Genomic DNA, 14,746 nt, shown 5'->3' with positions numbered 1-14,746 from the left:
TAGACAAACCCAGCAATTGGGTTGTTTTAACCCAGTGGTTGGATTAAATGTTTGCCGAACATGCTGGGCAGTTTTATTTAACTCAACTATTGTTTAAAAATTATTTTATTGCTTGCTTAAAATGAACCCAATGTATGTTGGAAATTAACATTTATTAATAAGTTTAATGAATAATAAACAATAAACATGTATTAAATTACTTATTAATAAATGTTTATTTATTTTTAATTATTTTAATTATGAATAAAATTTTAATTATTATTGTTGCCTCTAGTAATTATGTGTCTGATTTTTAATTTCCAACGTATTGTGGGTTCATTTTAAGCCAGCATTATATAGTAATTTTTAAACAATAGTTGAGTTAAATAAAACTGCCCAGCATGTTGGGCAAACATTTAACCCAATCGCTGAGTTTGTCCATTTTCAACCCAACTTGTTTTTTTTTTTAATCCAACATTTAATATATTATTAATAATATTATTATTAAAGGCATATTAAATACAAATTTGGGATTAAAAAAATCTATATTAGAATATTGGCTATTTTGTAATTTTATAATTAAATATAGATATATCATATATCATATCTGTCTTTTGTAGAACCTCCACCATCCCGGCATTGTCAACCTCGAGTGCATGTTTGAGACACCAGAGCGTGTCTTTGTTGTCATGGAAAAGCTCCATGGCGACATGTTGGAGATGATACTGTCAAGTGAGAAGGGAAGGCTGCCAGAACGCATCACCAAGTTTCTCGTTACGCAGGTATATCTCACAGGCTCCGTACAGCGTAACAATGGCAGAATCAGTATACACTCAATCCCATGTAAATATTTGAAGTGAAAATAAATGGTAAAGCTTTGGATTTTTATTTAAAATTTCTTATGTTTTATTCCGTATTGTAATAATAATGCTGTTCCGCTCCTTTCCCAGATTCTCGTCGCTCTCCGCCACCTCCACTTCAAAAACATCGTTCACTGTGACCTCAAACCTGAGAATGTTTTGTTAGCCTCTGCTGACTCTTTTCCACAAGTGAGTAAAATCCGAACAGAGCGAGAAGCGACAACAAAAGAAAGGAAATATCTGAATGAAGTGAGGCCACACCGAAATTAACATAAATGGATCTGTTTTTGTAAATGCGCAAGAATAAAAGATGGTAATTATAGCGTTCTCATGGTGTGTTCGAGGCACAGGGTTGTGTGTGTCTCTACATTCTAATGAAAGATTTCTAAATTATCCTCCCATTGTTTCTTCTGTCTACTGCACAAGCTTGTCTCTGGAAGCTCTCAAGCAGAAAGATGACTCACTGTTTGAGCGCAGGCAAACATTTTGGAAGAATACTAAACAAATCACTGCGTGTCATTGACAAATATTTTGCAAAGGTGGAAGCAGAACTAGAGCTGTCAACATCTGAGCTCGGTTCTCGTGTCCTCAGGTGCTTGTTGCTGTGCAAATAAAGCAAATGTTTTAAAGGTAGAAAGTGTAGATCAGCAGGAGATACATTGTAACCACATCCAACTGGGTGATAATTTCACTTGACTTTCGTTCAGACCGTGACAACTGATCATTACGGCGTCTGTGGTGTTAAAAGCTAGCGCGAGAACAAAAGGATGTTATTTTTTTGGTCTTTTGTGCATCTCAGTCCTAGTCGAGTAAAATAGCCAATTCCTCCTGGTGTCTGCTTATTGTAAAGCTCATTATTCCTTGGTTTGTCTTGCAGGTGAAGCTGTGTGATTTCGGTTTTGCACGTATTATTGGTGAGAAGTCTTTTAGGCGTTCGGTGGTTGGAACCCCGGCGTACCTCGCCCCGGAGGTGCTTCGGAACAAGGGCTACAACCGCTCGCTGGACATGTGGTCCGTGGGTGTCATCGTCTATGTCAGTCTCAGTGGAACGTTCCCCTTTAATGAGGATGAAGACATTCACGATCAAATCCAGAATGCTGCTTTCATGTACCCACCCAACCCCTGGAAAACAGTCACCCCAGAGGGTAGGTTTCTGGGTGAATGGGATCTTGCATGAACTTTGGAACACAACCATCAATGAATGTGGAATGAAAGTAAAGTTGAAAGGGATAGTTCACCCGAAAGTGAAAAAAACTTTTATTTATGCTCATGTCTTTACAAACCTGTATGACTTGCTGTTTTCTCTGAGAAAAACAAAAAAATATATTCTGAAAAAGGAAAGTCATTAGGGTGAGATGTATAAGGGTCAATGACGTGACGGGTCATTTTTTTGTCCAAAGGCCTTAATAATAAGAAAAAACAAAGATATGACATCCAAAGTATGTAAGGTAGTACAACTAGATCTCTTTTATTGAATCCCAAAGGTTTTAATTATATTTTGCTACATATAAAGGTATTTTAAAGATTTTGAAGTGTCAAAAGGTCATTCGGTTTAACCGTCCAAACCGTCCATTTCATTTGTGATTAAAATATCTTAAAATGTATATATTTTTTATTCTGGCATGATTTTATAACATCATTAACATAGTGCAAAATGGTATTAAAATTATGTGTAGAAGTTGTTGCTTTGTTATGAGAAAGAATGTCTGGAAAAATGAATTTCATTGATGTCATTCGGAGTAACCAATATAAAGGGACCATTTTGGATCAAGTCATGCGGTCAGTATCACGTGACAGGATGTGACATCATTCAGAAACCTGCAAAGGACCACATGGTCGTGAAGCAAAGTAACTAACTCTCTTTTAACTATTTGAAAAATTCATGTTTTCACTTGCTCATTCGCATGTCCCGAAACATCAGGTCATTCGGTACAACCGCTATAAAACATGAAAAATGTTGTAATATTAAAAAAACTTGTACTAAATATAAAATGTTTGATTGTCCTTTTGCTATCTAGCTAGATATCAGCCTGTTAGCATTGTTTGAAAATATCGTCATTCAGTATAACCAAAGTGTCATTCGGTAAAACCCAAATTTTGGTTAAACTGAATGACTTTTTTGATGACAAATTTTGTCCATATTTAAAAAAAAAAAAAAAAAAAAGACAAAAGCAGTGTTAATTCATTATAAAAACCACATAATCTCACTGTTAACACTTAATAAATCTTCAAAATTAATTATATCTCCATTATGTTTTTTTTTACACTTTTAAAAACCTTATTCGCCAATGACAAAAACAGTTCCACAGAAGAAAGTCATACAGGTTTCAGCCGAGTAAATGAATTTTCATTTTTAGGTGAACTACCCCTTTAACAACGAAACATTTCTACAAATCAGATTTTGTAGTAAATGCATTTAAAAAGGTTGTAAAATACTGAGATAACTATTTAAACCAAATCAGAAGCTAGCTGTATTAACCTCTCTTAAGCAGGAAACCATTTCCATGTTAATCCTCAGAAATGTAAGTAAGGTAATCCAGTCACAGAGCTACTTGGCGAATCACATCTCACATACGAATAACCTTAATAGGATAGTTATTATGAATTAACTTCCATTCGCTAATGTACGAATATGACCTCACTGCTATTTCTGCTACTGATATTCGCCTAGATGTTAAACTCTATTTTGAAGTCATACTTCAGCTTGATGTTCCTGATGAAGCTGTTTTTTCTAATTATCACCGCCCTTTGACTGTACACATAGATGACCTCAGCTCACCCAAATCATTCCTACTTGGCTCATGGTTCATGATCTAAGAAGATATGCTCAGTATTAATTCACAGTTAAAGGTGTGATTTGAGGTCTTGAATAGGTAATATTTACATTTAAGTCATATACAATCTGTATGAATAGAATTGACCTTCATCTCATTACCTTAACTAGTTTTTTGATGCCCTCACCTTTGACCCTGTTTATTTACTAATGCCCTCTTTCTTCCTCATTAAAATAGAAAGAGAACCAGAGACCACACTTCACTTACTTAAGAACACTGGCAATTGGAACAAATTATTCACATAGACTTTTTTTTATTTATATAGTTTGTCTGGTATCAAATATGGCCATTTTAACAATTACTTTTGTGTTTTTAAAACTGTTTTAATTGAATTTGTTTCTGTTTACTGGGAAGTGAAAATAATTAAGTGGCATAACAGAGAGTATCTCAAAAGTGCTTTATAAAACACGTTGCAAAACAAATGGAGAAATTACAGAACAAATTAGAGGTTAGATTCATTTTTACTGCAATGCGTTTACATGCATGTACATTTTCTCTGTAATTTTAATATATATATATATATTTAAAATATAAATAATTTTCACAACATATTAAATGTATTAATTGGAATCTATTAATTTCAAAAGAAAACAACATGTAGTATCTTTGCGGGACTACTCTGCTAAACTGTGTAATGTGGGAGAGAGATGTGAAAGAGAAGAAAGGGGAAAAGAAAAGATGAAGAGAAGAAAGGGCAAGGGTTAAAGAAAGAGATTGGTGAGAGCGTGCTCAATTTTTGTTACGACCCATTCATGTGTATAATTCCAAACGATCCTTCAGACTAAAGCGCAGAGGCCTCAAGGTTAAGAAACTTTGGAGTGTCTCGGAAATTTGTGACCCCTGAAATAATGTTAACATGATGTTGGTTTTGCTCATTATCCCTCTGGACACAAAATCCCTCAGGTTTTCCACCACAGCCCGGTCACTGACAACCTGTTTTGTTGTTACAGCAATTGACCTCATTAATAACCTGCTGCAAGTCAAAATGAGGAAGCGCTACAGCGTGGACAAGTCTCTCAGCCATCCCTGGTTACAGGTTAGAAGATAATGACTTTGATATGCCCTGTGTAGAAAAACTATGATATGCAAACAAAAAAAACTTTCTGTTTTCCCCCACAGTCACATTCGGCAACTGAAGTAGAGGTGGGATTACTCCCCCATTTCTGTGTTCGAGAATATTAACGTTTTAACAAGGCAATAATGACCCATAAGGTGCCAATGATTGGTCATCTTAATTAAGTTCATGTGTTAGATATTCACACGTAGTAGGAAAAATAAGTTTGTATAACATTTATTTATAATTAGAAATATATTTTTTTAAAATATACTATTGTTGTTTTCATCATGTTACTACGTTTTGTTTCTACCCATTTAAATTGTCACAAAAATTTCTACTCTATTTTTGCATTTTTAAAAGAACCTTTGAAATTAAATAAAGACATAATAAATAAATAAATAATAATATCAAACTGAATGGAATGTTTTCGGACATTAATTGCAATTGCAGTTAATGTGTGAAATGTTTAATAATCGTTAATTACAATTAAATGAAACATATGATAGTTTAAATTTATATTAAATGCAATTAGCTGAACTTCAGAGTTCTTTTTTTGACCCTCTTTAGTAGGACTTTATTAGTACATCTTTAAGTAATTTCGTAATTACTTGTATTGCATTTATGATAAAATTAAATATACTAATAATGCCGATTCTAATCGAAACATCAATGTCATAGTAATTAAGTGGCTTTCTATTTCCTTAATATTATATTAGCTGCAAGTAGTTTATTCATAGGGGTAGATATTGACATTATTATCATTTCTTTATTTTTCCTATTTTCTTAGCAGTGTGAAATGTTTTTGATTCCTAAAAATATATCTTTATGTCAGGACTACCAGATGTGGCTGGACCTGCGGACTCTGGAGTGCAAAATGCAGGAGCGATATATCACCCATGAAAGCGATGATATGCGCTGGGAGCATTTTGCAGAACAAAATGGCCTTCAGTACCCAGCCCACTTAATCAACCCTCATGCTGATGTCCGCGAAGAGGCGGAGTCTGACGAGCTTGTGATGGGCATGCTCAGCGACAGAGTCAGTGTTCTGTAAATTGCTGCCTACCCCTTTAAGGGCACAACAACGGAACTCAAGCCAACTTTATACTGCGAAATCACCACTTTAGTCAACAGTAAATGACTTGACAATTCCTAACAGAAGTACTGCACAAACTCATTTAACTGTACACTACAGATCAAGCACAAATTTCATAAACACACAGTGCCTAAACCACAAAAGCCAACCTAGCCATACATTACGTAGACAAAAACAATACCCAAATATATGACAATAACACATTACAAAAAAAAAAAAAAAAAAAAAAAAAAAAAAAAAGTCAAAACAACTGCACTTAAACTTTTACAATCAAATATAACTCTTGTTCTTAACCTGAGAGAAAAAAAAAAATATTATTATTATTATTTGCCATTAACTGGCACTACACAGCTGAAAAAAACTATCAACAGTATTTGTTTGTATAATTCACAAAATAAGTCATAAGAAACAAGTTATAAAATGAACTTATAAAGCCTTTTAATAAATTATTCTGCTATGAAAAGTCAGTTAATACCACAAATATTGTGGCGACCTGTTGCATCAATGATAACTTGACAAATGTATAGCGGAGAGCATTTATAGCTTTTGTGGTTTTGTGTTTATGTGCTTATGAATGTGTGTGTGTGTGTGTGTGTGTGTGTGTGTGTGTGTGTGTGTGTGTGTGTGTGTGTGTGTGTGTGTGTGTGTGTGCGCGTGTCTGTGTGTGTGTGGTTTGGGGGTTGGTTATGTTAGTGTTCTGTGCAAGTGTAAGACAGCAAAGCAACACTGCCTGTGGACTGGAGATGTTTTTCCTTTTGCTTTCTTCGGATATGTTGGGATAATAATAAAGTGCAGCTGGTTGTGTACGCATAAAGTATTATGTGCTCATAACAAATTTTCAGTGTGTTTCTTTCAGTGTTCCCTTTAAGTGAAGGAGAAGTGTGACACTAATGTACTCATCAGCTGTTCTGTCCAAAAGGCTGATTAAATGTTAACAAATTATTTATTTAGTCATATAATTAATGGCTGGAATGAGTGCAAGTCACAGAATGGCAGTTTGGAAGATAACAGGCCAAAGGTGAGTGATAATCCATAGAGCTTAAAAAGGATCATATACTGTGGGCTAGTGTTTTTGGCACTTCATCTTCAAATCAAGTAGGTGTTATTTGCTGTCTGCCATCAGGAAAGGTGTTTCCTAATCGACAGATGGCGCTGTACGCTTATGCAGCATGAAAGCCTGAAAGTTGGTTCGATGGGACAGAACAAACCTCTCTCAATACATCATTTTACTAGATGGGCATACTGTTGAAAACAATAAGAATAGTAAAACGACTAAAAACCAAGGAATGTAATTGATTTGATATAGCATATTTAATAAATGTTTGTATAAGTATGCAAGTAATATAAGTAGGCCTATTTTAGAAAAGACTAGGCGTCATGTTTAAGTTTTCGCGATTGAAAAAGAGGATGTGAGGCGAAAAGCCGTAGCCTACAGTATAGATTTTAAATGTCATGATTTTTAACAACATGTTACGGGGTTTTTCGTCAAGATTCATCCAAGTCATAGCCAGCAAAGTTAAAATTATTAGCTACAATCTTTTGAACAAATATTTTGAGCGACATTTGTCTGTTATCGTATGTCAGTAAACCTTTTTTCCCTGTTTATCTAGCCTGCATGCTAGCTAGCTTACATATCCAGCTACTCACTAAATGTATTTTGTAAAGAAAGAGCAAAATGAGTGTTTTTTTTTTCCTTTTTCTTGACTTTTGCCTGTTTAATTAGAAAATAGCCCATTCTGAAACAGCAGTCGGTGTTTATGAATCATTTACACAACGCCACCACCAGACTATTCCTGGACAAGAGATGACGGGCTCGTATACTGAAAGAAAGGGAAGAATCTTACAGATGGGCTGTCTATCGAGTTACGAATCATTTGAGTCTGTTTTTTCTCTCTCTCATCCAAACTCCTCCCCACAATAGATGGAGAATAGAGCCAATAGTGCAGGTGTTACACGACCAAAGCAAAATGTAGGCTACTGTATATGAGTAATATGTAATTAAAAAAATTAAATCCGATTAAAAACATGGATTAAAAATGTAAGAGAATATGTTGTGGGGGGAAAAAAAAACAGGCTTTTGTGAAGTAGGCCTACTATAAATTACATCAACAAAATAAAAAACAAACATAGGCTACAGTATAAAATAAAATATGCTAGGAAATTATATGGGTAAGATTCTTTATAAATAGACTAATTTATACGTTGTTTTGCTTAAACAGTTCAGCAGTTCAAGCTTATCATGTAAGCTAAATAAAAATAAATATACGTGAGTAGTCCCTATTTTAAAAATACATTAAGTCTTTAATTATTTCAGTAGGCCTAACAGAATGTTCACAATCAGAAGAGATTTAATTAGGCTACTGTCTTCAAAATAAAAAACTTTTAACCACGCGCTATAAATTGCATGAATTTCTCAAGAATAGAAAAAAATAAAGAAACAAATATGCTACATTAATAGAGCGTTATTTAATATCTCTCCGTTTCCTGAGACGAGAAGGGACAATAAGTAATATAAAAGCAATAAATATATTAAATTATGCTTTAAAAGATTTCTTATTAACACATTTGTCTTTTTTCTCCCATATACGATGTATCTCCTGGAGTTGCACATGTTTTTTAGGGAATGTGTACTCGGAAAATTAGTTAGTATGCAAATGAAGAATCACAGCTTTGACAGTGAGTAACCATATGTTCTGCAATTGCATATTTTTTTTTAAAAAAAGGAGAGAGACAGAGATATATCCTGAAAGGATTGTTGCCGTAGTAACTCCGTTTTTCTTCATCCTGGCTGCGTTGGCACAGACAATTTCACCAAAAGGAAAACAAATATAATAGTTTCGCACGTCTGAATTATTTGGTTCTGTCAGACAAAACACGCAAATATTTTCCCCGATTCCGTGTTGAGCAGCAAACATGAAACCAGACGGTGCAAAAAAATTGCCGAATAAATGACTTTTTAGTTCACGAGTCAAACAGTTTCTTTCTCTCTTTGTGTGATATTAATTTCGAACGATAATGTTTAAATCATACCTTTTAAAGTCTAAATATATTGTGTTATTATTCATAGACCTATTTGTTTTTAATTGCCTTATTTAGTCAGCAATATTTTAGTTATCGATGCATAATGTCTTGTACCTTAAATCAGACACGTGTCGCTACTGGACTGACATAAACGACTCATCAAATGAGATTATGTGAAAACAGGTTGCGCGTGGCAGGTATACTACTGCAGCTAAATGTGCACGTGCAGTGAGTTTTGTGCTATACGCGCGCGACAGTTTCATCAACCACCAGTTATCATCTGCTCCTGCAACGGAGAAAATTAAAAGAATAATTAAACACGTTAGAAAAACAGGTTTTGCTTTCATATTCAATTTGATATCAAATTCTGCCAGTTAGAAAAACATAGTCTAATGATGTTGCACTGAGATGTATGCCGGTCTGATCATATAAACAAAAGGGCAGTTGGTCTTATAGAATGGATCGAAGAATAGCTCACAGCGAATTTTGCTAACTTGAATAGTAAAATAAAATGTACATATTTAAAAATAAGGATAAAATACACGTGCTATGAAATAAAATGCAGATGTAAAATAGTCTATAAGTTATAAAACAACTAATGTAATGCTTGGTTTTAGCCTCATTTAAATAAAAGAAATGTTTCTGATCATTTTTTTTAATTATTTTTTTTTTAAATGTCTAATTAACTTTTATGTTCAAGACTTTTTAAATGCAGGTTTTTGTCTCATTATAACAATGTGTTTAGGTGTGGCGCTAGGGGACGCCAAAACAGAAACTGATACAGATCAGAAATGACAAACGAGAGAATAGACTGAACGACGGGTATATTCAAGTAAATGTAAAAATAAATAAATAAATAAAATGATAATAATAAATAAGACTGTTAAATAATAATAATAGTAATAATAGCCTAATAGAATAGCCTACCTTTAATCAATCATTCATATATTTTTGGATATTGCAAAAATGTTTTCTGATTTCAAAACATTTCTCTGTCCATCCATGTAACTTGTCACAATCATTTGGTTTTCTTGTGCCATGTTTTCAGAGTTTCAACTTGATTTTCTTCACTAGTAATTAAATTCAAAGTGGTTAAAAAGTGCAATGAATTCATCACTGCAGGCTGCCACTTTGACACCACTTTAATTTTACTTAAAATGTAAGGTAGCAATTAAATGAAAGTTTTCAATTTTAGTGGGCTGAAAATTTTTATAGTGTATAGCCATAACATAATCTATTAATCTAAGCCATCGAATTGAGCAATATGTGAACTGGGTATTTGAGTATTTAAACTAATGAATTTTGTTAAACAAAGTTAAGACTAAACCCAAAAGTTCATAAAACTTCTGTCAGAGAACTACCTCTCATGGACTGCTTGTTGAAACCTCATTACTTCACAGTGTACACCTCAAAACTTTCATTTTCACTTAAAAAAATACCCTCCTGTTCTGAATTTCTCCATTGGGAAGTTGTTCAGCTGACAAATTAGACTAGCTAAATATTATGATAACCTTTTCCATCCTAATTTGTAGTGCAGCCTGCACACATGCTAGGATCAACACCAATTACAGTGCAACATTTCAAGTGCATGGTTCAGAGAAATGTCAGGGAGTCAGTGAAGGGGAACGTAGGGTTTTCGGGGTGGGAGTCGAGGGGTCAGTATTCATTTCCGCAAACCTCTTAAATGTTAACTCTGAATTTTACTATTAACAGTGCCTGAAATGCTGTACGACCAATGTGTGCACGGATTGCACTCAAAAATCTTGAAACTAATGAAGATTTCATTTAAACCCTGCTTTTATGTTTTTGTTTTATCAATTCAGAGTTGTTTGGGCAACAGTGCGGATAAGAGGCTCCGCGCGGATCGGTCATTCGGCTGTGTAAACTGTTTTCTCTAGCGAAGCAAAGACACAAAAATAGCCCTGTTATTCCACCACACCCAACGTGTTGCTAAATGAGGTTATTCTGGGTTGACGAAACCCACTGCCTGGACCACTGAGAAGTCCCTCTGTGGTGGGAATTCAATAGTTGGCACTGGCTCGCATACTCTTGCCTTGCACGCAAAGGGCTCATAGCGGAAGTGGAGCGATGGTCAGGTCCATTTCCGCCCAATGAAACCCATCCCCCAAACAAATTACCACCCCTTCATACTGACGGAGGCAAAAGCTGTAGAATAGGGCACGCTCTGCTGGGATTGGGCAGAATGGATGCACAGGGATTCTCTGCATGTTTGCGTGCTATGTGGTGAAGATTAGTGGGATTACAGGCTTGGCAGAGGGTGGTGGTGGGAGATTAAAGGCCTTCCTCTGCACAGTAGGGCAATTTTAGTACTGCTTCAGCAGGCGAGGCTGGACACTCTTAACTGCAACATGAAATATCTGCGGTGTGTAGATGATTGCTCTGCTCCTGTACAAAAACCTCATGCAAAGCTTACTTTTGGCATTAAACAACAAACAGATTAAAAGTTATATCACAACATGTCGATGTAGGTCATCCACTGATGATTACAACAGAATTCTAATGTGTTCCTTTTCTCACATGCAGCCGCAAGTTCATTCACTCTAAACCGACCCTAACAATGCAATCCTGCAGCTGAGCACTTTTAAAGAGGCCTTTAAATACATTCCTTCACTTAAACATTTGCACCTGACCCCTTTCCTTATTAGTGCCAAGCTTCTTAGACTAGCTGAGAGCATGACATTATGTAATGTTGGGTCTTAACATTAGGCGGAAGTACTATGGGACCAGCCGTCAGATGCACATGACTTAAAAAATATAATCGATTACAGCATTATTTGAGCATTTTATAAGCAAATTCTGAATAATAAATTAGACAGCATAGTTTTAAGATAACAATGCAAAGGACTACAATTATGAAGGGGGGGGGGGGGGGGGGGGGGGGGGGGGGGTCATGAAAGTGGACAAGAGTAAGATAGGAAAATAAGGACGCATTCCTTAACTAATTAACTTTCACTGTTAGTTTCACTCAAACTATCCTTGTTCACATTACTTAAAAAACTCATGTAACTACATGAACTTAATTTAACTGAGTATTGTCAGCTTTACTTAATAATTGTTTGTTTAGTCAACTTAACATTGCAGAGTGAAACGCACAAATTAATGCTGACATAACTAACTGGGCAGTGGATCCATATTTCCCAGCATGCTTTGCAAAGGGACTGCATTAAGGGATTAAAGCGTTATTTTATGTGTTTTTCAGTAAAGGAAAGTTTGTTAGTTTATGTTAGTGTTTAATGCTCAGTTATGTTGGACATTTAGAGGAGTTTCTGTAATGTTTTTTAATTTTGTGGTTACCGTTATGCAGAAAGAGTGTCGCCTGTGTTTAGGCTGTGAGCCTCATATACGCATGTCTATAGGATGGATCCTGCTCTCACTTAAATTGAGTTGGTTCAATGAGTTATTTTTTTGAGTGCATTTGTAGAGCAAATTTTAAAAGGTAAATTAAGTCGATAAATGTGTTCACCTTGCGTAATAAACATAACATCATTAAGTAAACTGCACATATAAATATTATTTAACAGAATTCAAAATATTTGTATTTACTCAAAGAAATTTTTATGAAAGTTTTATGAAATTTTGTCATTTGTACAAATTACTCAATATAGTTACTTTGAAACACTTGACACTGTTTTTTTTAAGTAAATCCAACAATTCATTTTTTTGAGTGAAGTTTTGCATCAACAACAGGCTTTTAATGGTTTATGATAGAGTTGCAAAAAATATTTACTACAATACAATTTATCATCACCAACTATTTAAAGATGAAAGATAAAATGATTCATATTAAACAGAGTGAAACGATTCTGATTTAAAAACTTTGTTAAATAGTTTGTGCCACTTAATATGTTCATTTTGTAAACTAATTACATTTAATGTAGGTTGTGGTGAAGCTAGGCTTTAAAATAATAATAATAAAAAAAAAATCAACAAAATTGCTAAAACTTGTATTTTTGGCACTAATTAGTACACTTCATAACACTCAGTTGCGTAATTTTCATTTTAAACATTTAAAAGCATTATGGCAACAGGAGATCACTAATGAAAAAAAAGACTTCTGGGAGAACCGAAGCTTCAGCAAAACCAACAAAAGTCTTTAGTGAAGTAATTGACACAGAAATGTTGCTCTTTGCACAAACTGAAAAGAAAAGAAAAAAAAAAAAAAAAAAAAAAAAAGGCATTGATTAAATACCTGGTGTATTATGCAAACTATAACCAAGGCAACTTTTCATCTTTTTCATGCATCTCGAATAAAAGCAGACAGGTAAAGATCAGTAAATAATTTCCATAAATGAAACTGTGATGATGGGATTCCTTTTGCAGGTATCATGTGACAGAGTCCTTTAAAAAAAACCAAAATCTATCATTTTTGCAGGTATCACGTGACAGTATGCCATTTACCATTTTACATGTTACCAGCATATGGCAGGATTTTTCCTCTCTCTTTTTTTTTTTTTTTTGTGATGACTGACAGCTCATCTTTTTTTTTCTCTTTTTGTTCTGTCAGTTTTGTCTATGGTCTAAAAGTTCTAAAACCTTTATTTGATAAATTCAGCACATAAAGGAGTTTTGGAGGCAGTATTTCGTTTCCTTTCTACGCTCTGTACAATTTTCTCTCAGTGCCCTATTGTTTTGTCATTCACTGTCCACAGTTAAAATAACGCCCCTGACAAGCAATCCAACCACTCGGACCAAATTAGACATCATTTCTCAGAGAGACAAAAAACCTGTCTTCCTAAGCTCGAAATGTCCTCCTCATTTTTTAAGTTTCCGACGATTTGGTCAGTGTGTTTTTAATCCTAATGACCCATGACTAAAGTGTTTCTGCACCTAAAAAGCACAAAAGTCTTTGCTTGAGAACTGCTCTCATATAACAACACACTGACATTGTATATATAAAACTGTTTTCTGTATAAAAAGTCTTTCTGCATTAACCTCCTTTCGCTGTAAACAAACAAAGTTCCTTTATTTAGTACTTCCCACAACAATCTGAATGTTGTGGCAGCATGTAAACAGTAAACAGCTATCAAATCCGCCTTCTAATACTTTAAGTACAAATTTATACAACACATAAGCCTCATTTCTTTCCCATGACAAACAACATGACTGCACTCAGTTTCATGTAGCGTATCTTCTCAAAAGGACAAAGAACTTGGAGGTCATAATGAAGGGTATGTGCAGCGGTTGATTTGAAAAATTAGTAATTGTGCAAGCATCTCTCCAGCCACTGGCTGTTTTAATGAGTAAATATTAACAGTAATGGCATGCAATTTCCCGTGGTGGTGCTCACCTTGCTCTTGGTTATTCACTCTAGTGACACTGGCTTTGTTTAGCTGAGGCTGCGCCTTACATCACCTTGGTAACCATAATCATAAAAGCCCCCCTAAGTGCGAAGGAGAAAATTAGAGTCCAAGATTTAATAAGGGGTCTTATGATAAACCAATGTTCTAAGGGATAAAATGAGGACATTTTTTCCTCTCTCTCTCTCTCTGCAGATATGAACATTATTTCAACGGTAGTGCGAGAAATTCAATAACTGTCCATTAGTGAGATCCAAGGATAGCTCAAATTTGATAGGAAAAGAAAATAATGAAGTCTGTTGATTGTTTTCTCTCCCTCGTGCTCCCTCTCTCTGGTTGTAGCTTGTTCCCCCTGTAAACAATTTTATGCTGAATTTTAATTCAAAAGATGATGATTTCATTCGTTAATACACCTGCCGAGCAGAGGAGAGTAATCTGGCAGAACCGAGGGAAATGCTGGTGGTGGGGGAATATCTGTGTTCACCATCACATTCGAAAAGATGAGAAAATTAGACTTTTTGCATTCATCCACTTAGTTAGCTAACGTTGGCTGGTGAAGTTCTATACGCCAATGCGCCAATTGA

At 34.8% G+C, this 14,746-nt stretch overlaps 1 protein-coding gene across 2 annotated transcripts in view; it reads left to right on the top strand.

Annotated features, from left to right (window-relative positions):
- Positions 1 to 6,647, top strand: part of prkd1 (protein kinase D1) — a 47,102-nt gene extending 40,455 nt beyond the window's left edge. For both annotated transcript variants that reach the window (XM_051869034.1, XM_051869033.1), the window contains 5 exons: positions 600 to 761; positions 930 to 1,028; positions 1,717 to 1,984; positions 4,624 to 4,709; positions 5,563 to 6,647. In XM_051869034.1, the coding sequence (XP_051724994.1) occupies positions 600 to 761; positions 930 to 1,028; positions 1,717 to 1,984; positions 4,624 to 4,709; positions 5,563 to 5,781 (834 nt within the window). In that variant the 3' untranslated portion in view covers positions 5,782 to 6,647. The remainder of the gene's footprint in view (positions 1 to 599; positions 762 to 929; positions 1,029 to 1,716; positions 1,985 to 4,623; positions 4,710 to 5,562) is intronic.
- Positions 6,648 to 14,746: the final 8,099 nt, after the last annotated feature.

The sequence above is a fragment of the Ctenopharyngodon idella genome, chromosome 17 (assembly GCF_019924925.1).
Source record: "Ctenopharyngodon idella isolate HZGC_01 chromosome 17, HZGC01, whole genome shotgun sequence".
Taxonomy (NCBI): domain Eukaryota; kingdom Metazoa; phylum Chordata; class Actinopteri; order Cypriniformes; family Xenocyprididae; genus Ctenopharyngodon; species Ctenopharyngodon idella.
The sequence above is the reverse complement of the archived record's forward strand: the minus strand, read 5'-3'. Positions and strand labels throughout refer to the sequence as shown.